At 40.1% G+C, this 20227-nt stretch overlaps 1 protein-coding gene across 1 annotated transcript in view; it reads left to right on the forward strand.

The window, feature by feature from the left end:
* The first annotated feature begins 4727 nt into the window (after positions 1 to 4727).
* Positions 4728 to 20227, forward strand: part of ERCC6L2 (ERCC excision repair 6 like 2) — a 42892-nt gene continuing 27392 nt past the window's right edge. The window contains exons 1-6 of the mRNA XM_056848261.1: positions 4728 to 5008; positions 9607 to 9726; positions 12238 to 12431; positions 13624 to 13785; positions 14123 to 14330; positions 18180 to 18320. Of these exons, the coding sequence (XP_056704239.1) occupies positions 4985 to 5008; positions 9607 to 9726; positions 12238 to 12431; positions 13624 to 13785; positions 14123 to 14330; positions 18180 to 18320 (849 nt within the window). The 5' untranslated portion in view covers positions 4728 to 4984. The remainder of the gene's footprint in view (positions 5009 to 9606; positions 9727 to 12237; positions 12432 to 13623; positions 13786 to 14122; positions 14331 to 18179; positions 18321 to 20227) is intronic.

The following is a 20227-nucleotide window of genomic DNA, read 5'->3' on the forward strand; positions in this document are numbered from 1 at the left end:
TTCTCATGGGAAAGAATGTCAGTGGTGGAGGTGAAAACGCCATGGATGCAGTAGATCTAGTTGGTGACATTACTTCCATAATTAATTTGTTTTAAAATGCCGCAACAGTCTTCATCAGTTTTGTAACAGTAGGCTTAACAAGACTACAGAGGTCTAGTGGCACTTTAAAGACTAACAACATTTATTCTGGTATGAGCTTTCGAGAGACAAAGCTCACATAGGACTGCCCCTCTAGAATGTGTTCTTGAATTTATTCTAATGAAATGACCACATTTCTGTCACTGGAATAAAAAAGGGCGAGGCATTCTGTACATTCCATGCCATGACAGCTATTTTAATAACATGTGAATCCCTACCATCACCCCTAGGTTTCTTGGCTTAGAAGAGGCTTTTTTTGCTAACATGATAGTTGAAGCATAGCTAAAGGAACGCTTTCACTAGGTCTATGTGGGGATTTCTCCTTGCCAAAGAGAAAGGAGTTATATCTGAGGACCTTGGTTTCTAACTTGGCAAAGTACCTTTACCTAAAATCCCCCAAACTGTATTGTACAGTCTGTTAAGTGAGGTTTTGGAATTTGTGTTTATTGTCCATCACAATTTCACCCACAAAACTATATGTATATGTTTAATATAGTGAGTGGAAGGCAAAGTGAAGGAAGGGCAAGGATAAATAATACACAGTCCAGTATAGCTAAATAAAATTCCATCCTGTAGCAGCCTGATCAACGTTGGGAGGGTTTTGCCCAGAAGCTTTATAAAGGGAATCAGGTAGTATAGTGGTTGGACAGTATTAGGACCAAGACCAGGGAGGAAAGGGTTTTTACTGCTTTAGCAGGTAAGCTCACCGAGGAATTTTAGTCCAGTCATTGTTCTCAGTGTCATGTACCTTACAGGGTCTGTCTGTCAAAAACTCATTTTCGCCTTGTCATTGTTGAAGGTTATATATGTTTATGTACATGTATGCAAACCATTCTCTAGTTCCACATCTGCCTACCCCTTCGCTGGGTTCCATGTAGTTGATAGTGTGGGTTGGAAAGTTTAAATTAGAAAGATTAGAAAATAACCTGCTCCCTTGTGCTACAAGGGTTGTTAAGTAGAATAGTAATGTCATTACTGTCAAACAGCATTAAGTGATCTTGAATGGGTATAATCTCAATCCATCTCATTGACTGTGAGTACAGAACATAGAGAGATGATATTGTTTCACTTAATGAGTTTCAATGTCCATCCAGATCTACTGATCGTACTGTCCTTCTGTATTACCTCCCAGCTTCCTTCCTCTAAGATCAAGACTCCTAAGTCACATTCAAGACTTTGAGGTGCTCCTGAATCCATGGTGCTACTTCCATCTATGTGCATAAAGCGCCATCAAGTTGCAACTGACTTCAGGCGACCCCAGCAAGGGGCTTTCAAGGCAAGTGAGAAGCAGAGGTGGTTTGCTACTGCATTCCTCTGCAGAGCCTTCCTTGGTGGTCTCCCTTCCAAGCACTGGCCCTGTTTAGCTTTCGAGATATATTAAGATTGGACTATACCATACCACTTTCCCTCCCTCTACAGATTATAGTGGTTGCCAATAGCAGTCTTGTCCAGTGAGCTGTGATAAGGAAACTGCAACCTTTTAAAATAGATTACAAGATCTATACATGTCTTTGATACATGCATCATAAGTTGTATTAATGGACAATCTCCTTGGTGCATTTTCACGTGTTTTTAATACTTTCTTGATGCTGTTTTTTTGATTCCCCCCCCAGATTTTAACTTTCAGTATTTTCCTTTCCTGGTGGACCCCCATGGTATCAGTTGTATGTTAATATAGTGTGATCTCTAGTGTAATAGAAGTGTTGTTTTGTGTGAGCAATTACATTGTTATTTTGGTGTTCATTATTTGCTGTTATCTTTTAATCATGAATACATATGGGCATAGAGGAACACTCTAGTCCTGTGAACCAAACTTCATATGTCATCTTGGGCCTCACATGATATAGTTCAGCTGCCTTGGTGCTGCTATTGGTGTGGCATTGTAGTCGCCCAGCAGTTCATGAAATACATAGAAAGGTTTTGGTGCTGAAGAGACCTAACCCAGCTGCAGCACTGGCATATTTGCTGGCATTGGCAGCGCATCACTTGGTGACAGAAAAGGAACCTTGTTGGCTCTTACATGGGCAGGGTTTGCCATGACTACTTGTGAACAATCCTGAGTGTTTTCGAAGTAGCTCTGGACACTTGTTTTGATGCAACCAAAAGAAGGGGATTTGGGGATTTGCTTTCTCTGTTATTTGAACATTTACTTTGATAGGATTTGATGTAGCTTTTGAGGTTATCTTTTTGGGTTTGGCCATGACCCTGCAAAATATAGTGAGATAAACATCTATATAAAGTGAATTGCCAGTTGATAGTAGTTGTATATTAGCTTGCACAGATTAATTTTCCCCTTTTTTAGTTTCGTAGGTATTGGAGAGCCATTCTTAGCTGTAACTAGGAATGTGTGACAATCTCAAAGGTAGGTGTTTTATTTATTAATAGTCAAGAAGGTAAGGGATGGTGCTGAGGTCTCTCAATTTATTGTACTAATGTGGAGTACTATCTGCAATCCAATCCTATGCATATTTACTCAAAAGTAGGCCTCACTGTTCCATGGGCATTCCCCATACATATTGTAATTTATAGATATTCTTTATTTTAGTGCATCTTAGGCAAGTTTACTTAGCCTAAGTAAATGGCCCTTTCTAATGGTAATTAAACTTCGGTCATAAGATGTAAAGCCTGATTTACTTCTAAAGCACATATCTTTTTTTGATTCAGAGGCCAAATGAATACTATTCACTTTTTTTTTGGGTCCGGTACTTTGTACATTCCTTCACAAGGTACACAAATCTGGTCACTTCATAGTTACATATATTGTAAACGAAAGATGTTTTGTGGCAGCTTTAAAGACTAACAAATTTATTGTGGTATAAATCTTTCGTGAGATAGAGCCCACTTCATTTGATGTGTCTGGTGGATCCTCAGCTGGCGGGCATTCGGTGCAATCCTGTGCTCACTTTGTTGAGAGTAAGCCCCATTAAATAGACCTCAATAGGATTCTGAGTAGACATTCTTAGGATTGCTGTCATATCAATATGCGTACATACACACAAATTGTTTAACAATGTGGTCAAAGGACCTGAAATACATGGGACTCAGGCTGTGACACATCAGTGTGAAAGTGCAGTGTATGGAAGATAAGCAAACTGACCGTTTACCATAGCACTGATTGGTGGAAATTGTTCATGTGATTTTTCTGTTTCTTGTCCAGAGGTTCTCTGTCATGTAGTAATTTAGGATCTGGGCAGCTGAATGACTGCTTCATGTCTAGAGAGAAAAGCAATTAAAGCATCTTGCCAGTTACAACTGGTTATGTTGTCCTTCCCTAGAAGAAGGGCAGAAGGCTGCATAAGAAGAATCTTGCTTTTCTTTATAATGTAATATTCTAAGGAAATGTAACTTGCTACACTTTGGCAAGCTGTTATGGTTTTGAAACAGGAGATCTTTTGTGCTTTCTCTTTCTGCTCTTAAAGGCTTTTTAAGTTTCAATACCCTCCATTGCCATTAGCTTTCTGAAGCAATTGTGGAGAAAATTAACCTTGTAAGTTTCATAGTTGTCCCAGGGTTTTTGGATATCAGTATTGAAACAAATGAAAAATCACTAAACTGAAGGCTCTGCTTGGGAAAACTATGGTTGCCATTGTCTGAGGAAAAGAGGCCTACAAACTGGAGGCCCACAGAGAATCACAGGAAGTGGGAACAATTTGGAACTCCCCTTCCCTGCTGCTCCCCCCCCCCCCCACTTCATAATTCTCAGATGCTTGAGCAGGCTGATCTTGTTCTTAAATCTTTTAATGGACTGAACATTCTTGAGAATATTTGGTTCTTGTTAGGCCAGTTTGGGCTTTCTGTTTTTGTTTGTTTGTGTGTTGCTTTGGGTTAATTGACAAAACCATATTTTTCTGCATACCTGGGACGTATGTACCTGGTCTTTGAACATCTTGGTTTTGCTGCTTTTATTATTGGTTTGGGAGAAGCCAGTTTACTATTAGATGATAATTATGATGTATCAGTTTAATCTGCTAAGTGTGTTTTGTAGCTCTTTTTTTTTTTTTTTTTGCAAAGGGCTTTAAAAAATCTGCTTTGATAATTAATTAAATTGGTGGTATTATAAAAACCAGTTGTTCAGGCATCCCTGTTTTGAATATTTGCCTTCAAATATTTCACATACCTTCCTTTAATCGTTCCTGTTTTAATTTGGTTAATGATACAAATATATCATCCCCATCCAGTGTGATCAACGTTGTTTAAACTGGGTTGATATTTGTGTAAGGAACACAAAATTGGGAAGATGTATTTGTCAGAAGGCCAAGCTGGCTGATTTCTTAGTTTGTTTACTTATACTTTTATGTCGTCCTCAGTGTGGGTGCTGGCAGGAGATGAGAAATGTAACACTAATAGATTGTTAGAAAAACTTTTTTTCTATGTAATTTTCAGCAGCCGTTCGTTAAATAAAAGTTAAATGAATGGCAATGCACTAATATTCGTTTATATGTACTTAATAGAAAGGTGGTGCGCTGGTGATAGATGCCTGGCTGCTTTTTCTGAAAATGGAAAGCTTTGTGAAGCCATAATAACATCCCTTGAAACAGATGAGAATGGAAAATATTTTGCTGTTGTTTCTTTTGGGGGATCTCAAGAACGGAAACTATCCATAGCAAAACTCCGTAAAATTAAAACTACTACACCGAAGAGCTTCATATTTGATGATGAAGATTTTGAGAAGCCTTATTTTCCTGACAGAAGGCTTCCTTCACCTGCAGTTGCCTTTGAATTGTCCATAGATGGGGATTATATCCCTTATACAATTAATAGATACCTACGTGATTATCAAAGGGAAGGTGCCCTGTTTTTGTATGGACACTATGTTCATAAACGCGGATGTATTCTTGGAGATGACATGGGCCTTGGAAAAACAATACAGGTATCTTCTCTTTTTTGTTTTACTCTAAAGGTATTTGGTTTTCTTGAACAAAAAATTAACTGAGTTAAGCTACACTTAACGTTTATATCTGGTTTATCTTGCTTCATATTTTCCAAGGCTTTTGTGGTTATATACTATAGCTGTATTTCAGTATTTTGATGACACACTGGACCAGTACAAATCTCTTGAGTGTTTGGCAGTTTGAATGGAAGAAAGAATATATTTTTAGTTTGTGAAACAAAAAATGAAATTAGTATGAGTGCTGAGTTAATTTTCTTAAGTAAAAATTTAGTACAGTTAAAGCATTCTAGCACTACTTTTAATATAAATAGGTTACGAAAATTCTAGAATCACAGAAGAAGGGAAGAAGAGTTGGTTTTTATACCGCGCTTTTCTTTACGTTTAGGAGTCTCAAAGTGGCTTCCCCTCCCCACATTAGACACCTTGTGAGGTAGGTGGGACTGAGAGAATTCTGAGAGAACTGTGACTAGCCCAAGGTCACCCAACAGGTTGCCTGTGGAGGTGTGGGGAATCAAACTCAGTTTTCCAGATTTGAATCCTCCGCTCTTAATGACGACACCACACTGGCTCTCACCACAGCTGAAATTCATTTTCCTTTTATAACTAATCTGTGAAGGCCAATGATTGAATCCTTACAGGAAATATTTCATTAGCACACATTTATCAGGCCCATCAAAGGATCTTACATTTCTCTAGATTGTGCTCATATTTTAGTTTTTATGAAAGGTGCACTAGAAGAAATAGAACAGGAATTATTATAAGAATGGTCCATCTTTAATGTGAGAATGCCTAGGTTGAAAAAAAAATGGCAAGGCTGTATTACAAATGTTCTAATCCTATAGTGTTTATAAATCTCAGGATTTGGGGTTACTCAAGAAGAACTTTTTGCAGAAAACATTATTTGATCCTTTGCATTTTTATTCTTGAGTTTCAAAATGAATATATATTTTCCCTAGTTCCTTCTCTTACAAGGGCTAGAAATTTAGGGCTGGATTCCTTGGTAAAGTTTCATTAGTGGTAGGCTCCTTGCCCTGAAGGAAGTTGCCACCACTGGTGGCATGGATTTGTGGGATCTTAACCTTAGAATCCTCAGGTCTTTAAAAATCTCTAGAAATAAATTAAACTATTGATAATAAATGAAAACAATGGTAGTCCCATTTATTATTGAATTAAGTTTTAGTACTGTTCTGGCTTTTCTATGCTGTCCACACCTTCTGGAAGATGGCGCAAGAGGCAGCCCCCCAATGTCAGGAGACAATTGGTGAGATTGGTGTGAGGTCTTTTATTTTCCCAGAGTCATCACAAACTGGGAAATATCCAAGAAGACTATTGTGCATACACATACTTCCTTTTAAAAACAAGAATAATTTCCACTTGCCCATTTATATTGCCTGATGGGAAATTATATTGCACTCTTTCCCAGACACGGGTATATAGCCACATTGCAAAGTGACAGTTTGTGAGGAAAGATAGCCTGTAAAAATGCTTTCTTGTCAGTTTGGGGAAGGATGTCTGTAACATTATTTTCTCAGAATAGCAATTTATTCCATCACTCTATGGATAAAACGTATTCAACTTCTATGAGAAGTCAAGGAGTTAAAACTCAGGTTGGGTCATTTATTCAGGTTAGTTTCCTTCCATTTTGTTACTCTCTCTCTTAAAAAAAACTTTTTAGTTGTGATTTGCTATCTATCTCACTGTCCGTGTATTTGACAATAGCGGAAGGTCACAATGAGAAAACCAGATTCCTGTTACAAACATCTCTTTTCAGAATAGCTGAACAGTGAGCGATATGCAAATATTTGCCACAACAATTTATTTTTAAATCATTTGTGTTTTAAGCCCCGCTATTAGGACTATGTGATCAACATCTGGTTTGAGGCAGGCTATTTTAACTTGATTAAAGCAGTATTGGTTTTTAATGCTAGAGCAAACCCAGGGCAGCACTGCATGTAGTTAAATTAGCACATTAAAAACTAGTTCTGCGAACTGCCTGCTATTGGTGGGCTTCTGTACCTGCATAAATCCCCTTCTGTTGGCAATAAGGTCTGTCTGCTCATGTGGTTCCCGTTTAAAGAAAGGAATGGAGAAGACTGGAGACCACATCCACTTCTGTACATTATCACTTTCTCAGTATGTTCTCAGACCAAGCGCAGTGCTGTTGTATTTATTTATTTTTCAAATTTTTAGCCCACCCTCATTCCCAGCAAGCCAGGCTCAGTGCGGGTAATAACCTTTTAATGTGTTTTTTAAATGCTTGAGCAGAAAGTTAAAAAATTGTGCTGGAATTTTTTTAAAAGTTCTAGCTGCCTGGATGCGAAAGAAATATGCACTACTTGACCACACCAGTTCTTCTATTAAATACACAAAAAAGGCAGGAATTTTCTAATACAGACAGTAGCCACAAACAAAAGGTGAAGTTTAGGAAATTACAAAATGTACCCCCAGTGCCTCAAAATTCTTACTTAAATTATCAGAAGTTATATATTAGGGATCTATGGGGCAGAGATGGCCTTTGGATAAAAAAGAAAGATAGCAAGGATACTATGCTATGATTGGATAAGTTATGTGATTGAAAGCCAGACTATATCAGCATCAGTGTTCTTTGCTGCTTTTCTTTTTATGTACACCACAAACCTTTGCACACCAGTAGCTTTGCTGTGATTTCCCAGTGTTATTTTTAGAACAAAGAACACTATGTACAGTTAAATTGTAGAGAAGTGAAAACTTCTTCATTGAGTTGCTAACGTTTAGAGCGGAATGCTAACTAGGGACCACCAAAACTGGGAAACAAGATGAGGTGCCAACAGTACCAGGTCCTTGTTCTTCTGACTGATCACATAAAAATGAGCTGCTGCCAACATATGCTACTATATGAATAATATAAGACTATGAACAATAGTGTGGGAGAGTAGTTAGCAGCAAAATTACAGAATTCTAGAAATATAAAGAATTTGAAATGTATACATGTGTTTGTATCAAGGCCAGGCATTTTACACTAGCAGTCATATTCAATTCAAGTTTTAAAACAAATATAAAGCAGAATGGATCAATGCAAACTGTACAGTGGAATGCTAGTCCAAGCTACCTGTGCCACAAGCTTCTGAGGTCCAACCTGAAGTAAGTTTCTTTTTAGCTTCCAGTGACAATCAATTCGAATGTGAACATATAGTCAAAAAGGGGTGAGATGAGCTCTTTTCGTCACTTAAGCCTCAGTCCTTGCTTTCAGAGTCACCAGTTTCTCTCTCTGCTATTCTTATGCCAACAACATTTCAATTTGAACTGGACCCTGACAAGCATAATTCACAAATCAACAGAGCCCAATAAAAATAGACTGCGAACATACAAGTATTCACCCTTAACTGTTCTGTGGTTTGCCACCAATAAAAGCAGCATTTTTCTTTGCAATTCTGTCTATTTTGGGATTTATGCCCTTCCCTAAGGTTTGGGGCCCTAGAAAAATGCTCAGATAGTTAAAAATCAAAATCAAGTAAAACATAAACAAAAAAGTTGATAGTTGAAGTTGAACTGCATTTTGAAATACAGTTTGAGACTTCAGAATGCTGGTATTTTCTTAGCTTGTGTGCCATGTTTGCAGGGTAATCCCTTGCAGCTGCTAAGCCATTAAACTGGCTGCTGCTACTATACCAGGGCTCCCTGGTATAACATAGTCTTGGATCTTACCTAAATTTCTGCAGCTGCAAGGAGGGGGGCAGTTTTCACCGATTCTCCCCTCCTGCAAGAGACCTCTGATCTCCTGCCCCCCCATTAATCTTAGGGGGCCCTGTCTTCCTAGAGCAGCTATTGGGAATTTGGGGCTGTCATGGGAGGCAGAATCATAAATAATCACCCCATTCCTTGTATCCACAGAAATATAGGGAGGAGCCAAGCCAGTCTTTATCTTGTGCAATTCCAGCAGCACACTGGAAAGCACAACAATAGCTGCAATGTCTATTTTAGCAGTTCTAGCAACACTCCATTTTAATGTCTACGTTTTATATATGCCTCAGTGGTTTGTCATTGACTTTCAAGAGAGTCACCTTCCATTGTGGCCTGAGAGCCAAAGAGGGTGGAGGTGTGTGTGTGGGTATGCCATCATCTGGGCTGTCCATTAACCAGTGGACATAATGTTATGTCAAAATGTGGAATGGAAATATACCCTGGATAAGCATAGGATTCCTTGTATGCTCCTTTCCCCCTTCTCCATGTCTTCACAGTTTACTTTTGCTCTTTGAGCTCTCAGCAGTATGCCATCGTAGATGCCCTGTGCTGGTACATCTTTGTGCTGTGGCAGAACAGGAAGATTTTGGAGTGATCTTGTCTCCTCCCAGTAGGCATAAGGAGAAAGACATAATTGTTATGTGAGTTTTTTAAAAAAAATCTAGGCCTTTCCCCCAGTCATTTTGTTAAGGACAGAATGTTGTTGTTTAATGGGCATTGGATAGAGAGCCCCAGACTGAAACTGGGTTAAGTCTAAAGGCATGTGACTGATCCTGTGTTATGTTCTGGATGTTCTCTGGCTATTACTTTCTTTACCTGGTGTTCTGTGTAGCTTCAAATTGTGTTTCCCCCTCTAGGTAATCTCATTCCTGGCTGCAGTACTAAATAAAAAAGGAACTCGTTCAGATATCGAAAACAACATGCCTACATTTTTGCTAAGAACAATGAAAAAAGAAGTGCCACCTGTTCCAAAGAATGTAAGTTCTTAATTTAGACACACTTATAATGGGGCATCTTGAAGATATTATGAAACTCATTTTTAAATGGAAATAAATTCATCAGATTATGTGGATCCCAGTTGCAGTATGCATGATGAAGAATCAGAAGGAGGTTTGGATGGAGTTGGTGTATCTGATCAGTGAGCCTCTACAGTTCCTATTACAACTGATGGAACCTGCTCTATCTTATTAAGTAGCTTGAGAGGAGGGCTTACATAATTTTAAAAAAGAAGTCTGTACATTTACCAGACCAACAGATGCGTCTTGCCTCTGTGAGCCCAAAACACTTGAGTAACTTGGGTATATTTTTCAGATTTTTAGCACCATTTAAGTAGCAGCTGAAGGATGGGCATTATTATGCAAGGGTCATAAGGGTCCCTCATCTTGCTGTCTCTGTACTGAAACTCATCGGCACCTACTTGGCATTTAATAACTACACATTTCATATTTCAGCGGGAATTACTGCCATGTAAAGTGGAAGTTTAGAATTGGAATGAAAATAAAATGTGATCCAAAGCACTACACAATCTCTAATAAAATAATTGTAGAAAATCTTTTTAGTGTGCAAAGCTGTATTGCACAACAAACAGGTTCTTTCTAGAGAGAATGACATATATAAACTCATCTGAGTGGTTATTTAAAAGTGAGAAATTATATAAGTGGTAAGAAAGATCCCGGGAAAAGTTCTTTCGAGCATGCCAAACCTGGGAGTTAGGATTATATACATGACATTTAATTATTTTGCATGGAATAGCACAAGAGAAAATAAGCTTTGGTGTTGCTTCTGGTTCTTGTCCCAACAACCAATCCTCTGCTTCAGCTATACATTATAAGCTGAATGTGGTGTATGCAGCATGGGTTGTCTTACTGTTGTTTAGCTCACCCAGATCTTTTCCTTTGCCCATTTAATTTTGACAGCACTCAGAAAACCAAACACTGCAGTAGCATTCTTCATGTCTGTGATAACATCAGTTCTATGACCTTGTTGGTCTGTATTTGTAACTTAACCTGATGTTGAAATTTGCAGCACCCAAGTGTCTCTTGCGGCAACTAGGATCTTTTAGCCAACCTGTGTTATCACTGATTATTATTTGATATGATGACTTCAGTTGAAGTTGTCTCACTGGTTTCAAAATACCGTACATGTCTTAGACCAAAGCTTCTTAAACTGTGGGTCACCCCATATGGGGTCGTGTAACTGAATGTGGGGAGCGTGAAAAATTTGACAACAGTAAAAGCTTTCTTTTTTATTTATTATCAGTAAATGTTTGATTTTGTATACCTATTTTATATACCTATAAGAGCCCTGTGGCGCAGAGTGGTAAGCGGCAGTACTGCAGTCCAAGCTCTGCTCATGACCTGAGTTCGATCCCAACGGAAGTTGGTTTCAGGTAGCTGGCTCAAGGTTGACTCAGCCTTCCATCCTTCCAAGGTTGGTAAAATGAGTAGCCAGCTTCCTGGGGGTAAAGGGAAGATGACTGGGGAAGGCACTGCCAAACCACGCCGTAAACAAAGTCTGCCTTGTAAATGTCGGGATGTGACATCACCCCATGGGTCAGGAATGACCCGGTGCTTGCACAGGGGACCTTTACCTTTTTTTATATACCTATATACCTGGGATCATGTAAAAATTTCTCGGGCAAAAAGGGGTTGTGAGTGGAAAAAGTTTAAGAAGGCCTGTCTTAGACAACAGTACACCTGACTACTGATTTGGAGAAAGAATGAGCCAGTAAGCCTTTATCCTTTAAAAGCTTTCAGAAACTATTTTGACAATTGCTTCCTCTTTCTGGAAAATGTTCTCAGTTTCTCTTAGTCTTCTGTGGCTGTGATAGGAGGCCGCATTAGTAGCAATTTGGGTGGGACTTATTTGGGCTATAAGTACAATTCTGATTCACTAGGATAGGGGTCAGTTTCCCTCATTTTTATTGTACAAAAATGCTTAATATTGGCTGGATTACATGCAGGGGCTTAATAAACTTCCTGATTTTCTGCCTGTATGGGTTGCAAAAATTGGCTTGGGGGAGAGGTATTTCAGTCACTGGCAGGCCACAAAATAAGGCTGCTTTGTTGCATTTGCCCTTATGTCACATACCATAAATGTGTATTGTCTCCTTTTTTGTGAAAAAAAATCCCATTTTTGTTTTTTGCCATCAAGTCCCATCCAATTTATGGTGACTCCATAGGGTTTTCAAGGCAAGAGATGTTCAGAGGTGGTTTGCCATTGCCTGCATCTGTGTAGCAGCCCTTCTTTTCTGTGGTGGTTTCCCATCCAAATACTAACCAGGGCTGACTTTCCTTAGCTTCTGAGATCTGATGAGATTGCGACATTTTAATGATTTTGAAGAGTTTAATTTTTCTCTCTGTTTTCTCTTCCTGTATTGAAAGTAAGATTCCAATGACTGTATAATGGAACGAAGCAGTGAGAAAATTTTGTACCAAAAGGCGTTTCATGTTTATTCAGCCTCAACACCATGTGTTCTTTGTTTTTAGACTTTCCTAATTGTGACCCCTCTTTCTGTGCTGTACAATTGGAAAGAAGAATTGGACACTTGGGGTTATTTCAGGGTTATAGTTTTGTATGGCAGTAGAAAGGACTATGAACTGAATCGAATCAAACAGGGGAAATGTGAGATTGTGCTAACTACATATAAGACTCTTCATCAATATTTGGATAAACTCAACAGGTAAATGGATTGTACGATTATTATTAGCAAGGTCAGTATTTATTCCAAACACCCTAGAATATTAGTTATAATCAGGGCTGTGAACCTTGGAAATCTTCTAGTAAGATTTTAGAGAAAATGTGTGGAACATGCTTACATTTGTAAACAGCCCCCCGCCCCTAACACAATGGGACTTGATGATGATTGTTATTCTATATTACCAGCGCCTTGAAGAGGCAATGTTCATGTTAGTTTTTTCATTATATAAAATCTTGTTGAAGATAACTTGTGAAAATACCGTATATACTCGCGTATAAGCCGAGTTTTTCAGCCCAAAAAAAGGGCTGAAAAAGCCGGCCTCGGCTTATACGCGGGTCAATACGGTAGAGGAGGGAGGGAGGGGGCAACTTACCGCCGGGCCCGCGCGGCCATTGCCGCCGGGCCCGCGCGGCTTCCCCCGGCCAGGAGCGCCCTGTGAGGGCCTCCTGCGGTTGCGGGAAGGCCGCGCCGCCGCCAGGCGCGCCCAGCTCCCTCCGCCCAGGACCGGCCTGGGGAAGCATCCTGCGGCCGCCGGAAGGCAGTGCCGCCGCCGGGCACACCCGGCTCCCTCAGGACCAGCCTGGGGAAGCCTCCTGCGGCCGCCGGAAGGCCTCGCTGCTGCCGCCGGCCGCGGCCGGCTTCCTCCGCCCAGGACTGGCCTGGGGAAGATTCCTGCGGCCGCCGGAAGGCTGCGCCTCTGCCGGGCGCGCCCGGCTCCCTCTGCCCAGGACCGGCCTGGGGGAGCCTCCTGCGGGGGGCCCGCCACCACCACCGCCTTCGCCGGGCCTGGAGCGAAGGTAAGCCTGCTGGGGGGGAGGGGTTATAAGCCGACCCTCAGCTTATATGCGGGTGCCTAATTTTTCCCCATTTTTTGGGAGAAATTAGGCACCTCGGCTTATATGCGGGTCGTCTTATACATGGGTATATACGGTATTATGAATTGGATCCAAAGTTCATTCTTTACTGATGGGAGATCATGTCTGCTGGCTGGGGAGAAGATGATTTTTACAGATTCTTCCTTCCCACAGTATACCTCAACATAGCTCCTAATGTTGATTCTAAAGGTTGCCCAATCCCTGGGAGAAATGTCTTGGGAGTGCAATGGGCATGAGCTTTATACACTGGAACCAGCTGTATATTTGGAAGATAGTCAATATTTCCTGTCGTTTCACAGCCTGAAGTGGTCAGCTGTCATTATAGATGAAGTGCACAGAATCAAGAACCCAAAGGCTCAAGTAACTAAAACCATGAAGGCGCTAACATGTAATGTTCGAATAGGACTCACTGGGACAATTCTGCAGAACAACATGAAAGAACTTTGGTGTGTCATGGACTGGTAAGTTACTTTTTAATAAATGCTTATGACTCAGAAGATCATTTTGTGTAATCACATATTAAATGCTTTTCATGTATATGTAACCCCTAACGTACCCACCCAACAATTGTATGTTCTCAAACGTGAATCCTGTAGTTACATTCATCTGGGTATCGTAGCAAGAGTGTAACAAGAGTTGTTGTCATAACTAAATGTGGTTATAAATATGCTGCTTGTGTGTAATATGTGTAGCAGCCCCAGAACTAAATCATAATTGAGTGTGGTAGGGATACACTGTTTAACAGCACCAAGAAACTAAAGGATGGCAATAAGTCTGTCATTTCTTTCTCTCTCTCAGGGCTGTACCAGGCCTGTTGGGTAGTGAAGCAAGGTTCAAGAAGGAGTTTTCGGATCCAGTAGAGCACGGCCAGAGACACATGGCAACAAAAAGAGAGTTAGCAACAGGTCGAAAGGCAATGCAGAGGCTGGCTCAGAAAATGCGTGGCTACTTCTTAAGGCGTATGAAGTCTCTCATTGTGAGCCAGTTGCCCACAAAGGAAGACAGAGTGAGAACCATTATTTACAATGAATTAAATTGGTTCATGGCTTGTTGTAATTTGGATTTTGTTGAATGTATCTGGGAAGCGTTCTAAACTTCTAAATTTGCTCATAATGTCTGCATGCACAAAGGAATTGGTTTGGGGAAAGGCTGGATCATTCCTCTGATTTATTACATTTCTTCCTTACACTTCTGCCCATTGAAAATCAGGATTTTACATTTTGTTAACTTCCTCTTCCTCTCTGGGTCCAGCACAAGACATGATCTGTAAAGTTCTGGAGCCTTGCTGCCTCCTCTCTATGTGCAGTAGAGTGCTGTGCATGCATGGGGTGGCTGGGTGAAGCCTGCATTTTGACTGCATAGAGAGCAGCAGAGAGAAGAAGGGTCTCCTCTGTAGCATGCCATGACCTCTGAATCTTGTCACTGGCCACCCACTTCCAGGCATTCTTTGCCCTTTGGTTCCATCAGCTTGTCAGCTATTCTCCCAGTGCTATCATCAGCATTTACAGCACACAACTTTGCATACAACATCCTCAGCTCCTACTATAGTTCCTTTGTTCCGTTTTTGACTACTGTTTTTCATACCAGCCCAATGATTCCCTTTTTGATTACTCTCACCAAGGAAGTAGCTTCACTTTGGTTTTTGGAGACATTTATCTCAAATATCTTTTCCCTCTTGCATGACAAAGAACTTGTCCAAGAGTGATAATTCTGAAACTCAACTGGAATTGTGTATGGATGACACACCCCTCTCTGTTGGAGAGGTGTCAGGCTTTATTGGGACCAGATGGTTCATCTGCTAAATGCTGCAACCCTTTCACTGATGTCATCTTAGGTATCCTAAATCCAGAAGCCATTCAGTCTGTTCATTGATGAGGATGTTAACTGCCAGCCCTGTCTAGATCTCATAGAATAGAAAATCTTTGTTGGATGTTGAATATCTCATAGTGTACTTCACACCACACCTGTCTCTGTTGTTGGTAAAGCACCAAAAGCCATTTGCCACTACACTGTTCTCCCTGTGACAATGTTGGCCATAAGCTGGACCATGTGGGGAGAAGTACATATTGGGTCAGCGGCTAATTATGAAGACTTGATGGTTTTCTGTTGTTTCTGGAATCAGTTCAGTTTTTTTCTGACAGAAATGAATGTTTTCATAGCTAAACACTCTGAAGATTAGTTCCAAACTAGTAAAACAACAAATCAGAACAGTACATTACTGATCTGGCCTTTTCTTAGCCATTTCATCAACATGTGGACTTTGTATTCCATCTCGTAATACTGTAGTTGTTAAAAGGTGGGATACAGACTTAACCCTTAGCTTTGCACTCTTCAATGCTACAAATGAAATTATCAGGTAAATTAGAGAGGGAAAGACCAACATTACATATTTTCGTATCTTTTTATTGTTTCAAACACCAGTGTCTACCTCTCCTCACTGCTACTTTTGTTCTTTTTCACCCATGGTGCCCCTTCTCTGTCAGATGGTAGTGGCTGCATACCAGCTCTTCTCTAGGTGGTAATATTCAGAGAGAAAACACAGGGAATGTCAACCTCCCCAGAACTCTCATCAGCTATCCAAGCATAACTTATGACTTCCCAGCTCCCCTCTTGTTACCCAGTTATTTTAGGTCAGGATGGAAATACTCCCCAGATTCAATTACCATTTGTGCTCCTTTTTGTTTGGTTAAAGTGGCAGGTTCCTGGAGAGGAGTATACATTTTTTCTAAATAAATTTGGATCAAACAGGACTATGTTATTAAAATTCACTTGTCTCTCATTCTCAATGTATGATGCCAAGACAGAATCTGCCTTCCTCCTGTCAGAAATGGACTTACTGCTCCACAAGGGGTAATAAAATAGGTAACCTCCTAGGGTTGATATCAAGGATTCTGTTTCTTCATGTCTGAGGTAGGTAGGTGGCCGTGTTCCATCCTCAGTCTCTGTAGTTTGAACAAATTAGTGTTCGAAAGTTCCAAATGGTGTAGTTGGAGAACACTCTCTACTAGTATGGAAAATGTGGTAAGGTGTTCTAAGCTTGTAGGATGTTTCTGTGTTGTCATCACTTTGAAGAATTGCCCCTTTCTATCTCGAAGGAAATCATGATCAAACAGTTTAGCTTTTGGTCTCTGCTCAGCCTCTTGAGATTGTCAGAATGCCAACATTCTGCCAGGTCTGTGCCCATTTCAGCAGACTTCACCATAAGAATTTGTGTTGCTGACATTTGTACCACTGTTGGTCAACTCCCTTGATCTGTGTAAATTTGGCTCTCTAAGCAACATGTGGAATAAGTTTTGATAGAGCAGTCTTGGTGTTATCATCAATTACTCTGCCCTCCAGGTGAGTGAGTTTACCAATCTCCCACATGCAGGCCTACAGAGTAAAAAAGAAATGTTGCTTACCTATATCCCAGCCTTATATCCTCTGTTCCTGCAGTAGAAGACTGCCCAGAGGATTCTATGAACGTTCAGTCTGTGATGGTCATTGGGTTGGATTGAGATAGAAGTGGCTAGTGTTGCCCTCTCATGCCATGCAAGGCACGTAGGATACACTGGGGCAGACGGAGGAAGCAAATGCACTCAGTCTTCCATACCTTTCTAGAAAATCCTTTCTGTTAGCATAGGTGCATTCCCATAAGACTTCACAAAAAGGTAATTGCAGGCAAGCCATTACTTCTTCACATTCATACTCAATTTCCTAAATGTGGGAGTGCCCCTAAAGACAATGTTTTTGTTCACACTGCAAGCATTAATTTTATGTGCAGAATCTGTAATTACATAAATAAAATATATAGCTGGGTGCATGTTTAACTTCTTCAGCGCTCATGAAAAAAATCTGAATGGAGTGGATGTTTGCTTTATGTGGATGTATGCATTGAAAGACTGGCCCAAACCCCCTATTGTTCCCATATCCCTGTTCTTAATGGATGATTTATGGAAAAGCTAAATACAGGTTTTAATGGAAAACTCTGTTTGAGTTTGGCATCATCATGATTAAAGAAATGATGATTTTCAGCTGCCTCACTAGAACATTTTGATGAGCATGAGAGCGTATTTTAAAGAATACGCAATTGCAAATAAGGATACACATATAGTCTGTCACTCTTCCTACCTCATTTATACCTGCCTTTCAGCCCAAGCTTGTAATATGTAGTCTAAACTGTCTTTTCAAAAGAGGAGATTAAAGGCAATGTCATTCAGCTGTCTTTAATCTAGCAGGTTTTTATTTTATCTCATTCTTTTGATAATGTGAGTATATGTTCAAGATACTGTTGGATTATTATAGCACAGCATGGTGGTGCTGCTTTGTGGGTGGCCTAAATTCAGAAGAGATCTTGGGATTTCTGTATCCTGCTGGTTGAGATCAAAAGATGTCATGGAGATGCCACCCATGGTCTTTGAGAAGAAGGATAAAGTTGGTCAGACCACTCTACAGAGTCCCTCCTTCCTGCCCTAGTGATTCAGAATATCAATAGACATCTAAGAATTGGCTGCATTTCTTTTAATCTCTCTGGTTGCATTTGCATTTTACAATAGCCAATGCCAGGAAATGGCAAATAGATCTTTTAAGACATTCAAATCTCTAGTTTATGATTAGGCATCTGAGCCTTTTCTGTGCCTTGTACTTCTCTCAAACTGCTGCAGTTTAATTTTCTATTTTAACTGATTATTTTTGTTTCATGATCAACTAATATTTTTTCCTCACTAAATTACACTTATTTTGCAATGACAACAATGCAATGTCCCAGAATTAGCACTGCTATGAATCTACCAGTTCATCTTCTCCTTGTACAGAATATTTCCATATTTTTGTTGGTGTTGTTTTATTCCCCCTGCATTGCATTTTATCTTGCCAGATAGTTTATTGTTCTCTAACGGAGTTCCAGAGAGCTGTTTATAAGGCTGTATTGGAGACAGAAGATGTACACTTGGTTCTTCAAGCGCAGGAACCATGTAGTTGCAACAGTGGCCGTAAAAGGAAGAATTGTTGTTACAAAGTAAGACTTTTTCTGTGCTTGATTTCAACTTCCGCTGTCCAGATCTACTGTTCAGAGATATATGTAATCCATTCTGCATCATGCATCTGTCCTGCCATCCTTCTGCACATGCATTTGCTGTAGATCTGGAAAAGGTGCATATAAACTGACTGTTCCTTCTGTTTTTTAATTCCCATCATTGTATAGCTGTATTAATTACTCATTTGTCATCTGTTTATTTTTTAATGAGCAAGGATAGCCTGTTGATCTTCTGAAAAAGTAGTTTCCATTAAGAAGCCAAAATCTGCAAATAGCTATGGGACTATTATTTTGTTTCGATAGCGCTGTTAGTATCAGGTTACCGTACTTAAAGTATGACTTTTTACTAGCACTTTTTCATACCTAGTTTTTAATGCAGCATTTTTAGGGTTCAGCCTCTCTTTTCAGATGCAGAAATGGAATTGTAGACAAAATAATAATATTCACTGTTCATGCAAAGCCATGTCAAGTGACACTGATGTCATCAAAAGCCAAGCGCCTGCCTCAAAAGATTTCCAGATTTGGAGACTAGGGAGGCAATAGAAAGAAGGGAGGAGGAAGACAGGGCCACTGGGCGTGTGTGTCAGGTTGCTGCCTTCTGCAGCAAGGTTTGGCTGGTGGAATTTCCCACTCCTTCCTCCTCATTGTTGTCTCTTATCTTGCATGGCTTTATGTACACACCAGTCGCAAAGTTTCAGGCCTCATCTTTCCGTGGCTCAAAAGGGAAATGGCAAGGTGGGGAACTCTGCACGCTTTGCACTGGTGGAGGGTTTGATGCATCCTGATGGCTAGTGAAAAGCAGAAGATGGAGGAGGAACCCAAGAGAGGGAGAGGAAGAAGGAGTGCTCCCAATCCATACAATATACCGTAGTTTGGCGTTATTTCTGAATTGAGTCGTTGTTTCAGTTAAGGCAAAAGTAGGTTTTGAGGATTATTCCCACTTGGCTGTATTTTTCTTTTGCACCATTACATTATACCTCTGCTGCTGATTTTCCTTTGCATCTGTGCTGTCATGATGGGGACCAACCATAGCAGTTCATTTTCAAAAAACATTTCAAACTGCATCTCCTGGTTTACCCATGCCTGGCTGCGCTTTTCAGACAGCCGCCTTCTTGTGGAGCCCTCTCCTGGAACTACCCGTCTGCCTATAGTTAGCGTTGAATTCTTCTTCTGTGGCAGGAGGGTTTTCCAGAGCGGATGTGGAGGAAGTTTCACTATTCAGAAAGGCATGTTAAAAAGGAGGAGTTATTTTGAAGGGCATTTGGGGGACAGTTAATTGTTTGTTAGAGATCTGGCTGTTCTGTTTTTGTTTTGTGTGCTGTGACTACATTGTGTTTTATTTGCTTGTAACTTGTTGCATTGTTAGCTGCCTTGACTCTAAGGAGATAAAGTGGGATATAAATATTTTATAAATAAAAACAGCTAGTTGATAGTCAAGAGTGGAAAAATGTTCACTTTGTAACCCGGAGTATAGTTTTTCAAAAGTCTTATTATTTACTACCCTTTTAATGGTAGCTCACTCATGGTACAAAATTGGACTGGATTGATTGGCTGGATGATTTTGATTCTAAAATGTTGGTAAATAGTAAATCTTGGTGTACAGTGTAAAATAAGAGTACAGTGCTTTGATTAAAGAGTCCTTTCTTAGATTTCTTTTCCCCATACTAATATCTGCTTATAGTCTGGCATGACTGTTTCTGCATTATCTGATTTCTGTGTTATTTGATTTTGAGTTGATTCTGAATCTGGGCTGTATCTCCCCCTACCCCCCAAGAAAATTGTGGAATGGTACCTGTTGTGTCTTGATCTGTTAATTTACAATGGGTTTTATCTTCAGCTTTTTCTTTAATTGTTTATAATCCATGCTGCATGAGAGAATGAAATGCAAT

The sequence above is a fragment of the Euleptes europaea genome, chromosome 4 (assembly GCF_029931775.1).
Source record: "Euleptes europaea isolate rEulEur1 chromosome 4, rEulEur1.hap1, whole genome shotgun sequence".
Lineage (NCBI taxonomy): Eukaryota > Metazoa > Chordata > Lepidosauria > Squamata > Sphaerodactylidae > Euleptes > Euleptes europaea.